This window comes from Carettochelys insculpta, chromosome 2, assembly GCF_033958435.1.
Source record: "Carettochelys insculpta isolate YL-2023 chromosome 2, ASM3395843v1, whole genome shotgun sequence".
Taxonomy (NCBI): domain Eukaryota; kingdom Metazoa; phylum Chordata; order Testudines; family Carettochelyidae; genus Carettochelys; species Carettochelys insculpta.
In genome coordinates, this window is record NC_134138.1 from 42,059,493 (window position 1) to 42,078,744 (window position 19,252).

General features: G+C 43.7%; 1 protein-coding gene across 2 annotated transcripts in view; it reads right to left on the reverse strand.

Annotated features, from left to right (window-relative positions):
* GRHL2 (grainyhead like transcription factor 2) overlaps positions 1-19,252 on the reverse strand; it is a 125,794-nt gene that overhangs the window by 66,137 nt on the left and 40,405 nt on the right. For both annotated transcript variants that reach the window (XM_074986836.1, XM_074986834.1), the window contains exons 5-7: positions 17,586-17,641; positions 13,964-14,120; positions 9,663-9,774 (exon numbers count right to left, since the gene is read on the reverse strand). In XM_074986836.1, the coding sequence (XP_074842937.1) occupies positions 9,663-9,774; positions 13,964-14,120; positions 17,586-17,641 (325 nt within the window). The remainder of the gene's footprint in view (positions 1-9,662; positions 9,775-13,963; positions 14,121-17,585; positions 17,642-19,252) is intronic.

The window sequence follows — 19,252 nt, forward strand, 5'->3', positions numbered from 1 at the left end:
GCATGCTATCATCTGGGATTCTCAAATGACTGGCATTTTAACCATAAGTAAGTTTCAGTTACATTCTCCATAAGTACAGTATAGTGAAAGTAAATACAAATAAATACAGCAAATGCAGTATAAGTTTACAATGTACACTACTACTATTGTTGGTAAATAAAGTGCTCTGCATGCATTTTTGTTTGTTTCTTAATATCTCATCTTGTTTTTCTTTAGTGTTATGCATTGCTAGATATACCGCTCTATTATCCAGAATATTTGAATATCCAGCAACCTCTCAGTCCCAGGGCTGCCAGATATGAAAGAGTTTACTCTATCAGGAGTGTGTCCAGTGGTGTCCCCAGAGCAGTGGTTACAAACTCTCTCTGCTTTCCCATAACTGAAAGGTGCAGTGCATTGGATCTTTAACAAAGGGATCTTGTCTTCCAAAAAATTAACTGGCAGTGATAAAAACAAACAAACAAACAAACCCATGCGAGTTTAAGAACAAACAAAAACAGAAGTAACCAGTCATATTCATTCTCAGGTAGTTGGCTTTTTTCCCCTTGGGACTTATACTGTGTCAAAACACAATCAATACTTGAGTCTTATAAAGACGATTGAAAAGAAAAAAACCCTATGTAAATGAGACCTTAATTTCTAATGTCGAAAACATATATATGTATGTCTCCTATATATATTGCTGAGGAGGAAGAAGGAATCTGGGAGATTTCAGCTTTTCTTTATGTATCATAGAGAAGCAAAAAGAGACAATAACCCATTTTTCTCCTTTGCCAGTCACCTTTTATATTTCTAGTTCCATATCTAATCACACTTTCAAAGCTTTCACATTCTTCAAAGAAAAAATACGTCGACCCTCCATCGGATATATGATGCCCAAGAATGCCTCAAGAGCTATAACTGGACTCTGTACCAGAGAGCTGAGATTACTCAGTTATAACGATGTTTATCTTAACTTTTACCTGCATCTGCACTTCAGAAGTAAGTTGGTTCATAGCTTTGTGCTCAGGTGTATAAACTGACTATATTATGGTGATGGCCCTATATGAATTTGGTATTCTTTTTCTCTACCCTGTTATTCCTTTAAGAAAAGGAAACACTATCTAGGTTTTCATAAAATAATTAAGCAACAATCACTGCAAGTATGCTTGCATGGCAAAAATGTCAGTGTTGTGGGTGTAAGAGGAAGAGAAGTATAATTAATATACATCACTCTGCTCTGAACCACAGGGCTGTTGTGTGGTATAGTGAAATAACACACCTGAAATGCTTGACACTGTGGAGCAAAGAATTCAGAACATTCAAACCACAGGACTGGTATGAAACTTTCAGTGAGCTCAAGCAATTGTATACTGTGAATGTGCCTAGAGAAGATTTCTGGGTCTTTTTATCCTCACTGTGAACGCTCATCATCTTTCTAAACGAACATATTGACTTTCCTGTTTATAAGGAGAGTGCAAGCAAGACAAATTAGGAGATATACATCTGCAGTTTAATATGCACAGGCACCCACCTTCCCACTCACCCCTTTGGTTTATGATTCACCCAAGAATGCCTTGTGCAAACGACTGCTGTGCACGAACATGCTGTGTAGGTGTAGCTTGGAAAGGGGTGAACAAGAGTCTTGTAAAGCATATGTTTCCTTCATGTAAAAGACATTAAGTACCCACCATTCCACCAGCATCTCTTCCCCCAAAACTCGCCCCCATTGCCTTAATTGTCATACACAAACCTCAGGCAATGTGTGACATGCCATTTAAAAGCCGAGCTGCAAAGCACTCCCTCCAGCTGAAAGATAATTACAGAATCCAGGGAAATCAGCATTCCTGAGTTTCGAAAATGACTTACTTTGGCTCTTTTAAGCATCAACATAGCAGACGTCTCTAGGTGTTACCACAGTATTAGTGTTCACTAACAATTAACCAGCCATTAGAAATCATTTTCATGGATATTGGAGAGTTGCCATAATTACATTTCTCTTCTTAGGCTGCTGCTGCTTTAACAGATGTAGAAAATTGGAGTTCTTTGATAAGCAAGAAAATGGCTCTGCAAAAATGAGGTCTGTTTGGTTTGGAAAACTCCATAGGCAAGCAATATTGAAACCTGCAATTTACTAAAACACTGAAAATTCAGGACCTTGGTAAAGCTTCCATTTATTATATGCTCTGGGTAACCAGTTTTGTTTTAAGCATCCCAGTGATATCAATATTAGTTAATACTAGTTATCGAGTGACTGCCAAGACAAGAAAGACAAACGGGCCAAATGCGTATAGCCTGTTGTAATGCGATTCCCTACTATATTCTGTAAGCTCCATTGTTTTTGGAGATAAGGGGTGGGGTGGGGTGGGATGTCTGAGCATGCCAGTCCTCCTACAGAATGAAAAAAGAGGAAGTACCGATACCTTTCCCACAAACATCCATACCTACATTTAGCCTTGATTTTGTAGAGCCCCTTACTCCCTGCTAATTAAGGCCTTAATCATAAATCACTTCTTATTTAGAACAGTACTTATCCAGCTAATTAAGTTTAAGCACATGCTTTTCCCATTAAAGCAACGGGGACTTAAGCTGTGCACAGAGTTAAGTATCTGTTTAGGGACTTTGGACTGGGAGCTAGAACTCTAAGGTATTTATACCGTACTCCCTTTGCTGTATAATCTAAATCTCACAATCTGTAGCATGGTTATACTCACAACACCCTCTGTACTAAGGAAGTGCGCTTAGCCCCATTTTACAGACGCGGCACACAGATTTAAGTGTTCTGGCCAAGGTCACAAGTCGGTGGTGGAGTAGGGAAGTGAATGCAAATCTCTAAAGACCTTCCCAGCACCCAAACCACTGGAGCATCCTTCCTCCCTAGCAAGGCTATCAATCAGCTGGTGCACTACATCAAACTGTACCAAGTTAGCCAGCCAGGTGTGTCTGGAACGAGGAAGCAGGCCACGCAGCTTCCCCATGGCCACAAGATGATAACCCCACCTCCAAACAAGAACTATTCTTGAGGGATAGTCCTAAGTCATTGGGGAAGGCAGAGAAAATACCCTGAGGCCATTCATATTGTGGGGTGGAGAACGTGTCTGAAAGCCATCCAAATATTTAGATTCCTGAAGATAAACATCATCCAAATACCAAATCGATTCACCCTCCCCAGCTAGCCCCCATAGCAGCTAAGGAGTCTCCACTGCTAGCTGTTCAGTAACTAGACCACAGGAAATCAGCAAGCCTGATGCATTGTAGTACTGCAGGTGGGGCAGTGCTTACGGTCACCCTTCAGAGGCTCATCTTTCCAGCAGCAATGGGGGAAAAAGCCCTTTCAGGTCTGTCTGGAGTGTGTTTTTCAGACTCCCCTGCCCCAGTTTGTCTCTCTGCCCTCAGATGCTTAACTGGGGAGTGGGAAAACTGACTTCCTGCAAGTCCAGGAGCTGCCAATGCCAATCTGCATCATTTCAGCATTTGGTTTATTGCTAACGCACACATCCTCTTTCAATGGAAGACAAAATTGGAGCCACAGCAGGCTCGTCTCCTGGGACCAGCTGTGACCAAGAACACTCCCATCCCCTGAACACTGAACCCAATCTCAACCTTGAGTCTGCGACATCAACCTCCCATACACCCTTAGTTTGTTCACATAATTAGTAGAAGACGCTTTTCTGCGAGCTTCACAGTAGAGATGAGCCCAAGCCAAACCCTGAGATCTAGACTCTCCTGAATTTCGGTAAAAGTTGCCTCCACAGCTGCGATTTGCGGCTTCAGACCATCTCTAATCCAAAGATGCAGAACAGTGCCCAGAACCTGATGACAGGAGCATCTACAAAGAAGTAATGTGGTAGATATTGGCAGAGGACAGGGACACCGCTGCTGTTAGCAAGTATCACAGCAGAAACCTGCACCAGCCCCTATTATGTGAATAATAATGAGGAATCACTCCTTTCACTCTGCGCACCGTTGCTGTTATGGAGGCCATGCTTTATGTACAGATATATTTATGAATTGCTTACAAAGGCTTAGTGAATGATTAATAGAAGTTATAAGCATGAACAGGAATGAATGCTTTCCCACATCTAGGGCTACAAGCACATCAGTACAAGGTGTTATATAGATATGGTTTCTAACAATCTACGACAACTGACAAACCCTTTACTACAACATCCGTGAATCATTTCATTTACAAACAACATTGCAATTTCCATATGAAACGGGTGCAATCTGCATGACTTGTGCCACGCCTAAAGTTGTCGGAGGTGCCTCAGGAAAGATAGCTAGACTGTGCCCTGCCTCAAAGAGCTTACAAGCCGGAATATAGAAATGACACAGGAATTTCTTGGACCTGTTGCTAGAGGAAGAAATGAACACAAGCACTATGCCAGTTCAATGCTGTGTGAGCACTCTTGCGAAAAATAATGCTGCCACTCCAAGAGAAAGCTGGTAGCTATTGAACTATCTTTAAGAAGGCCCTGATACTGTACTGTAGATGCAAAAGTAACAGAAGCATGAGGAATAAACTGACTATAAATAATAAGCACTGCAAAGATCAGAGTGTGTTCATTAGTTCACATCCAGATCTACACGTAAACCAATTTTATGAAAAACAGACACAATGCTGCCTAGTATCTTCTGTCTCCACTGGATCTTGGCCCTCTGTGTGCAATGGATGTCGCACGTGCAAAGCCCTGAGTAACTGCTGCAGCACGCAAACGAAAACTGAGGCAATCATGCTGAGCGCAGCCTTTGACAGCTCCCATATGAACTACACGTGACAAAAGGGGGTTTGTTCTGGAGTGGCAGCGTCACTTGTGACACCAGGAGTTTGGAAGCCCGATGTCCAAAATTTTAATTCCCAACTGAACGAAAATCTGTTTTTCAATTGCACTTAACTGAAATACCATACAGGAGCGTCTACAGTGCGAAAGCTTATTCCTGGGAAATGTTTTGGCAACGTTCAGATACATACAAAATACTTCTTGTGTTTGACATGGAGCATTGTATCATGAAGCCTAGTTATTCCAAGCTTCACTCACATTTACAGGCTAAACAGAAACTAGAGAGGTGCATGCATGGAAGTCAGTACCCACCTATTCTTCAAATTAATACAAATGTAAAAGACCATTTTAGCACAGCTAACGCACTGCTCATGCACAGAAAGCTTTTTGCTGTACTCGGGAATGCTGAACACACACCGTAGATGTACTTGTTCGGGCAAGGGGCCTAAAATGCATCAATTAAACCAATAGGAAATCCTGGTCCACCGAAGGCATCAGGAATTTCTTCCCATATCATCAAAGGTCTGAATATTGGCATTGCTGCATGTAGCTACTAGTGCCAAAATGTATGGTTGTGATGTGACACAGCTCTTTCTAGGTTTGCTCTGTTCGTGTATCTCTGATGAGAACTGAACAGACAGATTCATTTGGCCTGGGAGCTGACAGGGATTTGTTAATTAATCCTCCTGAACAAACGAACCGTTTCCAACTGGAGTCCCTGGAGCAGGGCTGGGAGTAGGAAGGAACTCAATAATCGCTCCACAGTAGTGCTCACCAAGCAGGTGGATTTCTAAACAATCCTCATCTGAGGCCTTGTTTAAACTATATAATTAAGTCAAGTATGTTAGGTTAACTTCCAGCCACCGCAGTAATTACTGCACCTTTTCATGTCCACGCTGTTCTCCTGCTGTCGGTGTGCTCGCTCATCCTCACCAGGAGCCCTTCTGTTGACTTACGAAGGGCAGGAAGGAGCACCCAGCAGCCAGGCTCCCAGCTGGGAGCTCAGCAAGGTGCCAAAAGCGTGGGTTCTCAGCACTCGGCAGGGAGACGGCAGTTGCGAGTTGTACGCAGTGCCCACAGCCCAGGGTCCCAGAATGGGCAGCAAAGCAGGGCTCAGAGGTGGAATCCCTGCCCTGCCCTGGGGGCTCAATTTCAAAATAGCAGTGCAGGGCCATATCTGGGCATCTGAAGAGCACACAGCTGCACAGGGCACCACTTTGCCCCCCACGAAAGCCAATGATGCCTCAAAGGCCCAACCCCCTGGCCTTCGCTCTGCCTCCTGGATACGGCTACTAATCCCATCCTCTCTGCCCCTTCCAGCCCCCATGCTCTGCCTCCCAGCCTCCCGTCCCAATCCCTGGCCCCTCTGCTCGCCCTCTGCCTCCCAGCCCCAGTGGCTGAACCCCTTAGCTCCCCACACCCTGCTCTGATGCCCCCCAGCTCTGGTAGCCCTAATCCTCCAGCCCCCTGCTCCACCTCCCGGCCCACAGCTCTGGTGGGCTGCATCCCCCCTTCCACCTGTTCCCCCACCAGCCTCCCTGTGTGGTCCACAGCCCCCCACCCTGCAGCTGCTGCCCATCTCCCTGGCAGGGAGGGAGGGAGGGAAGGAGGATGCAGGTTCTTGGCCATGTAGGTCACCTGAAGTCACAAGAATGACTCTGCAGCAGCGAAACTGACATCCTGGGTAAGGCACAGAACTATCACGTCTGCCTCGTGCTAAGGTGGCTACGTGACGTTGGCCCAGTGGGAGAGTTGCAGTGATGGGAGGAACACCGCAGCGTGTGTACTTACAGAACACAGAGAGAGAAACTCCCTGGTGTCGATTTAGCTCTGTGGTGCAGGCCTGGCCCAGCAGAGGCTGGCAACATCTGATGGGCAAACCAGGTGTTCCCTGTCTGGGCCACCAGCCTGGGAACTGCTCCCAGTACCGCTGATTTTTGCTGATGCCCTCGTGTGTAGCAGTGCTGTTCTCTGCAGTCTCCAAGCCCTGCCTTTCTCACGCCCTCCTTCCCCGCCCTCAACTGTTTGGTTCCCCCAGGCAGTCAAAGCAAGGTAAACGCTGCCTGCTTTGGCCCAGCAAACTCCTGAGGCGGGAATCTGGGCTGCTTACAGTGTATATAAATTGCATGTGGGTATGGGGGAAAGAGCTTTTGAGATCTAGACACTCCCACAGATTTGAATTTTAGGCTCCTTGGCAGCAGGTGGAAACCACCAGTGATGAGACCTTCCCAAGTACCTGGAGAGGTGACTGCAGGCTCTCAGAGAATCTTGTAGATGCCTGGGATGGGATGAGTAATAAACGATCTTATCAGGGTAACTCATCAGGGGTTCAAAGAGCTTCATGCCCAGCTTTTGGTGAGGCAGTGAAACCAGCATGCAAAGGGAGCTGGGGAGCGCTGCGTGCTCACCAGGAGACACTCACGCAGACTCAGAACCCTGAGCAGACCCCAAGAATGGATGCTTGGAGTTGCACATTGCCTTGCCATCCTGCGATCGAATGGCAGCACTGTTTTATCACAAGGACCACTCTGTAGCGGACTCCATTAGACCTAGGAATGGCGTTTCCGTAGGTTTCTCTTTTCACATCATCTACGAAGTGTTGATGATGTTGTGGCTTCTTGTGCCCTGATCCAAAACAGAGCTCAGATGCACTGCTACCTCTGTGCAGAGACCCATTACTAGATTCTGATGGGGCCCTGGGTGGAGGTAGTAATCTGTCAGTTCACTATCTTTGGAGAATCAGGCTTTGGAAAGGATTCTGTACCGGCGCTGGGTGAAAGCTCATGCCTGGGGCAATGACCTTTCTTGCTTTTAAAGATACAGAAACCTGCCTTGGACAGTATCAGTGCAGGCTTATTAGAAATGTGGAATTTTTTCGCATCAGTAATACTATGGTTGCTTGCCTTAAACCTGCTGCTGAACAAAATGTCTGAGAAATACAGAGAGGAGGCACAATTTGGGGGTAAGTCCAACCTTGTAAGAGTACCACTAGAGAAAACAAGGTCAGCAAATACACTGCAACAGGCATTAGTCCTCTTGAAACCAAATAGCAAATTCCTGAGAGGCAACTTTCAGCTGTACTATTATTAGAAGACTTCTTCTACAAGGATCAAACAAGATTCCCTGCGTTTGGACACTTACGCAAGTCTAAGAATTACTGGAATTTCTTCCAACAAAAAATCTACCAGTCAGTAATATTTAACGCGTTGAAAACTGAGCAGCTGACTGCCATGCAGATGTTCTGAAACTAGACCCAAATCTCCATAATCTGGGTCTCCCTGTTATGGGAACACCCCTGGTTTGGGCCCTGGCAGGGGAAGGAGGAAGTGTCTTTGTGCACTGAGGCACCCCTGCAACCAAGGGGCAAAGCACTGGTCTGGAGGCTTTTCTCCCCGGCTCCCTTAGCAGTGGGGGGCAGTGCCTAGGAATTAGGGGGATCACGCAGCCACATGTGCCCCTGAGGGCAGGGTCCCAGGTAAGCACCCCACCCCCATTTCCCTCAAATCCAGATCCCACATACCCATACCCATCCCCCTCACACACCCTCCCACTGCCCCAGAGTCCTTCATAGACTGAAAACTTCCTTAATCCATCATGTCCTATTTCCCAAGGTTTAAAGAGAGTCAAGTGTAATTAATAAAGACACTTAGTTTGAAAATCAAAGTCAAGAAATGAATAAGAAAAATCTCTTAAGATGCAATCTTTACAAGCTAGTTATGAGTCCTCACTAGTGTTCTAATGGAAGTTTAAAGATTAATGAACAGGCCTACACAGCCACCCTGATTAAGCATGTGCTCAAGTTCCAGAGACTTCAGTAAGACTTAAGAACATGTTTAACACTGAACATTTCAGTAACCCCATCTTTCTTCAGCAAAGCACTTAAGCACATGTTTAGGCATTTGTTTATGTGGGCATGTTCTGCCAGTGACACTGGTATAATTATACTGGCATAGTTAAACCACTCTAGTTATGCTGGTAAAGCCCTTCTTCGTGGGGGCATTCCTATTCCAGAATAAGTGTGCAGTGCTATTTTGGTTTAATTTAAATAGCTTGCAAGGAGATTTAAATTCAATCAGGAAAAGACATTCTTGTTCTGGAATAAGAGTGTCCACACGTGGGGTTATACCACTACAACAAGAGTGGTTTAAATTCTCACCTTGTCTTATACAAATACGACTTTCCCCAGAGACAGACCGTGAAAGCCACCTATCACAGTGAGATAGCTTAGGCATTCAAATAAAAAAGGTGCTTGGGACAATCCACAAGTTTAGGCTTGCAAAGTTCCCAAACTACCATCCTCTCTGTTGAGAAGAGTTTTCCCCATGTACAGGAGCTGGAGCGCATCAGGTTCCCATCACTGGAGGTATGATATTCTCTCAGTCCCACATGACAGCACAGCTCTTTCACTGGCTCTTTGGTTGGATCTTCCTCCTCTCAGCCAATTCCCAACGGGGCTTGGCAATTGCTAACAAATGTGGCACAGAGCTTTTATTTGTAATCACTAGGTAGTCCAAGTATGGAGAAGTTCCACCGCCTACCCACCACTAAAACACATGATGGCCAACACGGACTGTAATCAGCTGTGACATATCCTTTTGTACTTTGGCAGGGTATCTGTAGTACATCTGACGAAGCAGGTCTTCGCCCACGAACGCTTATCCTCCAAAAATTCTGTTAGTCTATAAGGTGCCCCAGGGCGACTTGTTGTTTCCGCAGATACAGACTAACACGGCTACCCTTCTGATACTCTGCAATGCTGTTCCCATACATACTGCATCTACTTTCTACACGGTCGAGATCTCCCTCTTTGGAGGTTCTATCCCCTCACTTAATGACAATCCGCACCTCTCCACTTTACCATAGGGTGTATAGAGGAGACTACCAATTCACAGAACTACTCACCAATATCAAGGACCCTCTGCTTAGCTGTGTGCTGCCGAGAATGCCAGTATTTCCAATACTTCAGCTGTTCCTCTCGGTTTTTATCTTCACTGAACACAACCATGACCACGCTCTATAGGAAAGGGGAGTGGAGACTACATTACTGGCAGTATCTCAAGTTCAGTTAATTCAGAGTACTAGAAACCCTCACCACTAGAAAATCTGCCCTTGAAGGTATTGTTATAGGCTGGACAACGACTGGCTCAGCAGCAGTATGATGGAAAGGGACCTAGGGGTTATGGTGGATGAAAGGCTGGATATGAGTAAGCAGTGTGTCCTTGTAGCCAAGAAGGCTAACGGCATCCTAGGGTGCATTAGGAGGAGCATTTTGAGCACATCTAGAGAGGTGGCTGTTCCCCTCTATTTGGCAGTGGTGAGGCCACATTTGGAATATTGTGTCCAGTTTTGGGCCCCCCAGTATAAAAAGGATGTGGATGTGCTGGAGCAGGTTCAGTGAAGGGCAACAAAAATGATTAAGGGTCTGGAGCACAAGACCTATGAGGACAGGCTGAGGGGTTTGGGCTTGTTTAGTTTACAGAAGAGAAGACTTAGAGGTGATTTAATAGCAGCCGTCAACTTCCTGAAGGGGAGGTCTGAAGAGGAGGGTGAGAAACAGTTCTCAGTGGTGTCAGATGGCAGAACAAGGAGTCATGGTCTGAAGTTGAAGAGGGAGAGGTATAGATTAGATATTAGGAAAAACTACTTCACCAGGAGGGTAGTGAAGCATTGGAATGCGTTGCCTAGAGAGGTGGTGGATTCTCCATCCCTCCAGGCTTTTAAGTCCTGGCTGGACAAGGTCCTGGCTGGGATGACTTAGTGGGAGTCGATCCTGCTTGAAGCAGGGGGCTGGACTAGACGACCTCCTGAGGTCCCTTCCAGGCCTATGATTCTATGATGGGAATAACATTCAGTGTTTTGTTAGTGTATTCTCGCCCTACATATGTGAGACATTTGTATTGGTGGACAGTAGAAAGGTAGTTTAAAAATAAAGCAGGACAAATGATGATGTTTCTTCTGGAGTTTGAATAATATGTGACTGAGTATTTAACCTGAAGAGGGCTGTGTTCCACAGTGCTAACCATGAAAGTATCCCAGATTCTAATTCTGACTGAGATACTTGGAATAAGCCACTTGCACTTGTTGTGCCTTTATAACATTACAGGAAAGTAGAAATGATGTGTGCTGTAGGAGCTCCTCAGGGTAAAGCAAATAGATATAAAACGTAATGTAATGTTCCAGTCGGTACTGTGGGGAACTGGTGACGGCGCTGCAGGAAAATCAGAAGTGCAGCAGGAAATATCATTGTAAGTACTCTTGATGTCTGAGATAAAAATATAGCCACAAATTGATTTAACACGGTTGAAAATACACCCAGAAACATAGTGTTTTAGTGCCTGCAACAGTTAGCAGGTCAAATGAATCACAGCCTGTAACGTTTCATGTTTGACCTCCTTTCTAAACAGGTGTTTGCGTATGCAATGAGCAGCAACTGTTAAAAACCAAAGTGTTTTTGTCTGCATTTGTGGTTATACCCCTCTAAATATCTCAAACTGTCCCTTGCCCATGACCTCCAGGAGCCAGTACTGGGGGTGGGGCTGTGGCTTTCTAAGGAAGATGGTGGGCATGCACAGGGGCAAAGGGGCCAATACTGGTGTCACAGCTGGGGGCAGGTCTGGAGCTGGAACTGCAGCCAAGGCTAGGGACTGACATAGAGCCAGTAGCCAAGACACCACAGTCGGGGGTGAAACCAGAGAAGACCTGGAGGAAGCGTGGGGCTGGGTGGTGCTCCCTCCCTGCCCCTGTGGAGGCTGGCCCAGGCCCCACCACACCCCTCTGAGCATTCCTCCATGTGCCCTTAGGAAGGTGTGCCCCACAGTTTGGGGACCTCTGCCTCACTCCCAAGCACCCACCCTCTGGTCAGAAATCTCACTTTTACTTTTACCACAATGCTAGATGATAGTTTTACTCAGTCTCATATGAGTTTTCAGTTTAAGTTCTGAGTTCGTTTTGCTCTAATTGTGTGATAAGAAAAAAACCAAACCAAACCATAACAGATTGTAACTTCACTCTACATCTTAACACTAGAGCTTAAAAAACACAGAAAAAAATTGCCTATTTAAGCTCCTTTTTTAAAAAAATTCTCTCTGTAGTCATAAACATTGCATGTCAAGGTGACCTGAAATTATGGAAAACAAAAAATAGCCCCTTACATGTCTTCTGTTTGTTCTCAGCTGAAGAAGTCTTTTCCAATCACTGCACAAATTCCCCTTACACAACCTCCCAGTTTGAATCACCAAACTGTTTAAAAAAATCACTGCCTCTCTTATGTAAAGAGTCTCCCAAATGATGGGTGAGATAAAGAGCACAATTCATGCTGATCCCCTGGTCCTGCTACAGTGCAATGAAATTGCTTAATCGTCTCTCACCAACTTTAGTTGACTTTGCATCAGGCTTTTGTTGTGGGATTGCATTCACATTTTCTCCCTTCTAGCAGGGTTTGAGGGTTATACCCAAATTGTCTTGGAAAGGGCTATATCATAAACCTGGTACTCCCTATGAGACAGGGGTCGGCAACCTGAGGCTCCAGAGCAGCACAGGGCCCCTTGAGGGGGTCACTTGTGGCTCTGAAAGCTGCTGCCTCTGACTCCACATGTGGCTTTGGAGGCTGCTGCTGCTTAAACAAAAAAAAAATAAATTCAGTTGCACACCATTGAATGAACTGCGTTTTGTTTGTTGTTTAAGCAGTGGCAGCCAAAGCCCCGAGCAGTCTGCTGCGGCAGGGCAAGGAGGTCCAGGAGGGAAAGCCGGCCAGGCAGGGAGCTGCCCTACATGAGTGGAAGCGTAAGCCAGCGGGAAAGCTGCGGGGAGGGGCGGCCATGCCTGCCCCTGCTGGAGCTGTGCAGCAGCACTGAGAAGAAGATGGCAGCAGGGAGCAGCGGGGGGAGGCAGCAGCCATGGCAGACCTGTGTGCTGAGGTGAGTTAAGCCCGGGTCGGGGGGGTTGGAGCTCAAAGGCGTTAATCCTGGTGATGGGGGGGTGGGGTTGTGGCGTGGGGGGGTAAAGCCTGGGGATAGGGGGAGGATTTGGAGGCAGAGGTGGGCACAGCCTGGAGAAGGAGCTAACAGCTTTCTAACTGGCCCACATCATTGGTTGTGTGCTGTTCTTAAAATAGGGTGACAAAAAGCACAGTTTGACGTTGTTTTTTAAGGACTGTCTCTATTCACGGGCAGTGCGGCTCCTGAAGAACTGATCTTATAACTGAATTTGGAAAAATGGTTCTTCTCGCAATTTCAGTTGCAGACCCCCTGCTCTAAGAGATCTCATCGCCTAAGCACTTCTGTAAACAGATCTACCTGGTCTGGTCTGACTTTCACTCCCCCCCACCCCCCATGTCTCTCATACACTGCAGGCAAAAAACCACGCTGAGAATGGGAATAGGACACAGTGGCCACAGCTGTCTCAACCTTGTCCTATTTCATCTGCTTCACATAGTGGCAGCACCTTAAGCTTCAGGGGACAGTGCCCCTCTCAGTGCAGCAGCTTCGAGGCTCACTTTTCATTTCACATCTAATGGGTGATCACCAGTTCATCTGAAACACAGGATGAGCCCTGTGTATTCACGGCAGTTGGATTGTCACAGCTGTGCTGCAGAAGCTAAGAACAAGACGAAGCCGTAGGTCTGCCCAAGGTGGGGATCGCTCTAATGGCTGTGCTGTCCTTGAACACAGCTCCCGCGCGTACACCATGCCTGTTTAGATTCTTAAAACACATCATCAGTAGATTAACGGCCCAATGCTGTAAGTTGCTAATGGTCTCAATTTCCAATGGCTTGAGTATGAGCTAGGAAAACTCTCAGCACATCTCAGGTTTGGGCCAGGACTCAAGCAGGTGCTTGACACTGGGTGCTAGTGCAACTTAAGCACATGCTGAAAGTTAAGCATAGGAATAAGTGCTTTGCTGAAAGAGGCCCTTGAATGGTCCCATGGAAATCAATGCTTAAAGTTAAAACACATGCTTAAGTTTCTGGCTGAATCATAAATTTAAAGAGAGAGCTATATGCAACTGGGCAGCTCATGAAATGGGACTCAGAAAGGATCAGAAATTACACAGCAAGTATCCATAGATGATAACTTTTCCCCAAATTTCCTTTTTCACTGTTGTAGCCAAGTGCCTCTGTTGTTCCCACAAGAAAAATAAACCAAATGATGAGCAACCCCTGAAGATATCATCAGAGTTCTGTTCTGTCCAGTCAAGGCTCTTACCCTGACTTTGCTGATGGGATGTCGGAAACACTTGATGTCACCCGTCTCACTCAGAGTAATGGCATAAAACTGCCCTTTGTTCAAATAGGTCATCGGTCCTTCCCCTTGCTTTTGACGCAGAGACTTGGTAGCTTCCAGAGTGTACTGAAAAGTGCCGCTGTGAGAGGTGGGAGAGAAAGAAAAAGAGATTACACAGTTTCATAACTTTTTTCTCCCCTTTTACTCCTTATTTATTTATACATTTCATATGAGTACAGATGGCATTGGTGTAAGACTAATAGGAAACGAAATAGAAATAATGATGGGAAAAAAGGGCAAAATAAGTAAAACCAGAGTTGGGTGATTCAATAAAATTCTGTCCCTTTAAATCGATCAATCTGGCAGTCATTAAAAATAGACAAGCTAATTTGTAACCCTCTTTGAGCAGGGACTGCCTCTTCAGTGTCTTTATACATAACTAGGGGCTCTCTGCACACACCAGCTGTGGGGATCTCTACACACACCAGTGATGAGGATGTTGCCTAACAGGTGGAAATAAAGTTGGGTTCATTGCTGGTAAGCGGAACTCAGCCGTCTCCGTGAACATCTGAACCTGAAGCTGATGCAGAAAGAAGAGTTCAATGAGAGGTACACAGAAGCTGCTGCGATGGAGTGTGAGAAGAACTGACTGCAGTTCTGTAGAAATGGGAAAGGGGAATGGCAGAGTGGGTTTATTTAAAAAAAAACAAAAAACCCAAAAACAAATTAGAATCGACTTTTCGAGGTGTCTTTAGACATGAACCCAACACTGCAGAATACTGGGAGTGCAACTGACAAATAACAAAATTAGAGAAAAAGAACAAAATACAAGATATTAGTGATGTCATCACATGGGAATTAGAATTCTGAAAGGGGAGACATTCCAAAGTGGAACTGCACCTTTAACAGTGCAGCACAGTAGGTAAAAGTTTGAGAATCTCTGTCCTATAGCCTCCTTCCTAAACACACTCTACTCTGAACATCATCTACTGGCGTCCTATCATGTTGCGTTTCATGAAAATTCAGTCTGCTCACCCCCATCACACTATAACACAACTTAATAATAAATGTTTTCTTTCAAAATACTTTTACAGCCACCATAATGGAAAGAGTCACTTATAGGATATTGCTACTAGTTGAAGAAAATAATACTTTCTCAAAGGTCTGAATTCAGCAAAGCATTAAGCACTGTTGAATAAGGGCTGAAAGCAAGAACATGCTAAACTAAAAAATTAAGGTGTCTTTGAATTTTTAGTCTACATCATATATACTCTGATGTCATTCCATTGCCTATGGCCATATAAAAAGGAAATGAGGCAAAGAGCTTTTTTGCTTATTTTTAGCCACCAAATAAAAAACAAAATTTAGCAGTAACATTAATTTATTTTCAAACCTCAACCAAACAGAAAAAGAATTGTTTACTGCATCTTTCCTCCATCTGATGCAAGAACATTCAGAAGTGGCTTAGTTTCAATAAGATTAGTAGTAATTTTTGTGATGTGAAATTAAGGATAAATGTTAAAAGTGTTCCTAATTATGTTACTCTACTCTAAAATCTATTCAGTTGTAATGTTTAAAAGAAAAAAGTTTGTGGTTTCTGTGCAAAATGTTGCATTGTTTTGAAACGATTAACAGTATACATTTGTGTATGATAAATGGGCATTTTAAACACAAAAGGCCAGATTCTCATTTACATTAAGACTCCTTTACATCATTCATCATATAATAGAATCTAAAATGCATTTTAGTGTGTATCAATAAGTGGCACGGTACAACTAACTGACAGAGGGAAAAAGGTTTCATGGGTGGGAAACAGGGAAGTTTGCCAATAAAACAATGGAAAACCAACACATCCCCTTCCCACACCCCTTTTTTTTTTTTTTTTTTTTAAAAAAAAAAGACTGCAACCTCCAGCATCACAGTATCTTTCACAATACTATCTGTGGACCTTAGTTTGTTTTCCTGTGTATGACAGTCTCCTGCACGTTTCACATGTTAAAAAAAATCAAACAAAACACCCGAATCCCAGACATACCACACCTGGGCAGTTGTGCAATACACGTACTATCCTGTAGTGGAAACTTCCTCTAGATTCCAACTGGCAATCAGTACATGCCCTAAAGCATGAGCATTGCTACCACTTGTAATTTTTAGCCTAGCAAATGCAACTGCTGCTATTATTCAGGAAAGTTTCCATGCTTGTTTCGAATCTCATCAACTGTCTTATCTAAACACTCTTTGAAATCAATAGGAATCTTGCAATCTACTTCAAGTGTCAGAGGGGTAGCCATGTTAGCCTGTATTCTCAAAAACTATGATGAGTCCTACGGCACCGGTTGCCAGTGACTAGCAGATTTACTTGGGCATAAGCTTTCACGGCAAAGATCCATTTTGTCAGATGCAATGACCTACATACTTGAGTCTGGGGCCAGGCCCTAAATTATTTTGATGTTACTTATCTGAAGCGTTCGTTTCTGTACATGCCAGGTATGGAACGCTTAGCAGAACACTTTATAATTCGCAGTGAGTAGGCATTTCCTATCTGAATAGCTAATTATAATCTGAAGCTGCCCTTGGCTCTCATGCTAAAGTTTTTCACCTTCACAGAAATGCTGACAGTGCAAACACTCCTGGATTGTGTTTCAAAAATACCCAACACAGGAAATGGAAATGTTACTGCATTGACGCTGTAGATATACTCCTGTTTAAGGACTCAGTCCTGATCCCATGGAGGATAACGGAGGTTTTGCCAATGGACTACAGCAAGAAAGAGATTGGGCCTTATGAAAGCAACACAATTGTAAAACAGTCCCTTCCGTACATGAGGGCCCCAATCCAGGGGAAAAGAAAAAAGGTTCTGTCTAACAGTAAGCACATGAAAAGTCTCACTGACATAAACAACTCCTCCCTGATATGAACTGAAATCCTCAGTACGTCCATAAGTGTTTTCCTTCATTATTGCTAATATGAGTCAATGACTAATCTACTCTTGCCCATTTATACACATGCTTTTATTTTGCTGTGTTTAGTAGCTTAACAGCAATGATCAGCTATTTCTACAACATTTTAGTTTTATTGTGTGGTACTTAACTGGCTGGAGACAGACATCCAATCACTTCAATAATACAGTAATGTACCACAATATATAGTGCCTTAAGACAAAGATCTCCACCAAAACCAACTGACAGAAAACAAAAGATGTGGGAGTTTCATAAATCTGGGGGAGGTGAAACAACAATCTTGTGCACTCTGCATCCTCCTAGCCTGGCAGGCAGGGAAGATTTCCAATCTATGCTCTATACTTGGGGTACTGAGAGCCTGGTTCTCACCCACCAGTTTTACATTAGTGCAACGGCACTGACTTAAGTGGAGATATTTTTTATTTAAGCTGGTACAAGTAGGAAGAGAATCAGGCCTCAACACACACCAGTCAGATTTTGAAGGCAACATGCAGAGCAATGGAAAGAAGCTGTGACAGCTGCACCCACCTGCTGGTGGAGCAAGGTACACCCTGAGTGGTGGCAAAGAGGGTTTCTCCATATAATATATTTTAACATGAAGCCAATCAACTCCATCGATTGCCCATTGTCTTTCAGTAACCTACCTTGCTGTTTGTTCATAAATGTATTCCTCAGCCCCTACTGATGCACTGCGGTACTTCTGCAAGTTTTAGAAATAAAAAACAAACACAAAAAAACCAAAAAAACAAAAAAGAAGAATTACTGGATACAAACTAAATTAAGTTTCTGACAAGATCACAGTAAAACGTTTCTAGTTAACAGAACACGGCTTAGACTTAATATACCTATTAGCCTGAATATATTTTGGGTACTTTTACTTCTAGAGTTGACACAGAAGAATTATTTAGATTTGTCAGTCTAGCTAGCTCATCACAAATATATCAGTAAAATGGCAGATATTTTTGTGTTCTGCTTGTTGCAACATTAGGACATGCTTAAAGAAATCTGTCATAACATGCCTCTCTCACAAATGCAAGCATGTCCTAATTTGCAAAATAAATGAAAGTTTCTATAGTGTCTACATTTTCAAGAGGACTTGGGTGAATCCATTTCTAATTGTTCTCTACAACACACGTACCGAGGCTTATAAAAGTTGTATTATTTTATCATCGGATTTGGATAGGAGCAGGGAAACAGGTTAATAGGGAAGCATACTGAATGTAACACAAGTTCATAATAGAAAAATAGATTTGTCTTACAAAATGAAGACAGATCTATAAAAATGTATAAATGCACTGTTTCTAAAGCCCCTCTGATGGATCATTAGACACACTTGTGGATTATTAATAATTATTATTTTTATTTTGTCACCACTCAAGGTTAATTACATATTGTTGTGCTATGGTAAAAATGCTCTATAATCAAAAGACTTGAAACCTCTTCAAGAGATGCCAATGTGCTAGAGTGTTTTCACCCTGGCACAACAGTGGTTGTGGATTTGCGACTGACTAGTCGTATTTTTATATCATTTTATGTGACCTTTTCATGTGTGGCTTAGTGTAGTGATGCCTAGAATATCTACAGAAGATAAACATAATATAATATAATATAATATAATATAATATAAATATTAATCTTTCCTGTTAGATCAATACAACTAGTTTATATTAATTAGTAAGCAATTAAGTTATTTTATTTAATCCATTTGAGACAACTTTAAATCTGATCATATCTACTTAAATCCATATTAAAATCAGACAATGATCAGATAGACGAAATAACCACTTTTATAATATGAAAACGCTATGATCATAGTTCTGTATGAAATGTTATACGTAATTCAGATGCATTCTGCCTTAGCAGGTCCAAAGAAAGACACAGCAAGATGGCTTTGCTAAATGCTACCTGCACTTAACGCTTGTATAGAAATCTATGTGCACAGGGCAATGAAATGTGGGGAGGCTATCTTCAGGGTAGAAAGATTCCTGTTTAGAAACTTCCATTTCACACTTGACCCAACAGGTCCAATGCCCTGCCAATGTAATTGCACACATAGCCCTTACTCATAGGAGTATTCACACTGACTTAAAAGGGATTACTCCCATACTAGCAGGGAGGGATAGCTCAGGGATTTGAGCATTGGCCTACTAAACCCAAGGTTATAAGTTCAATGCTTGAAGAGGCCACTTGGAGCAAGCAGATGTCAGGGCTGGTGCCTAGTCCTGCCAAGAGGGCAAGGGACTAGACTAGATGACCTCTGAAGGTCCCTTCCAGTTCCAGGAGATATGCATCTCTCCAATAAGAAAGGAGC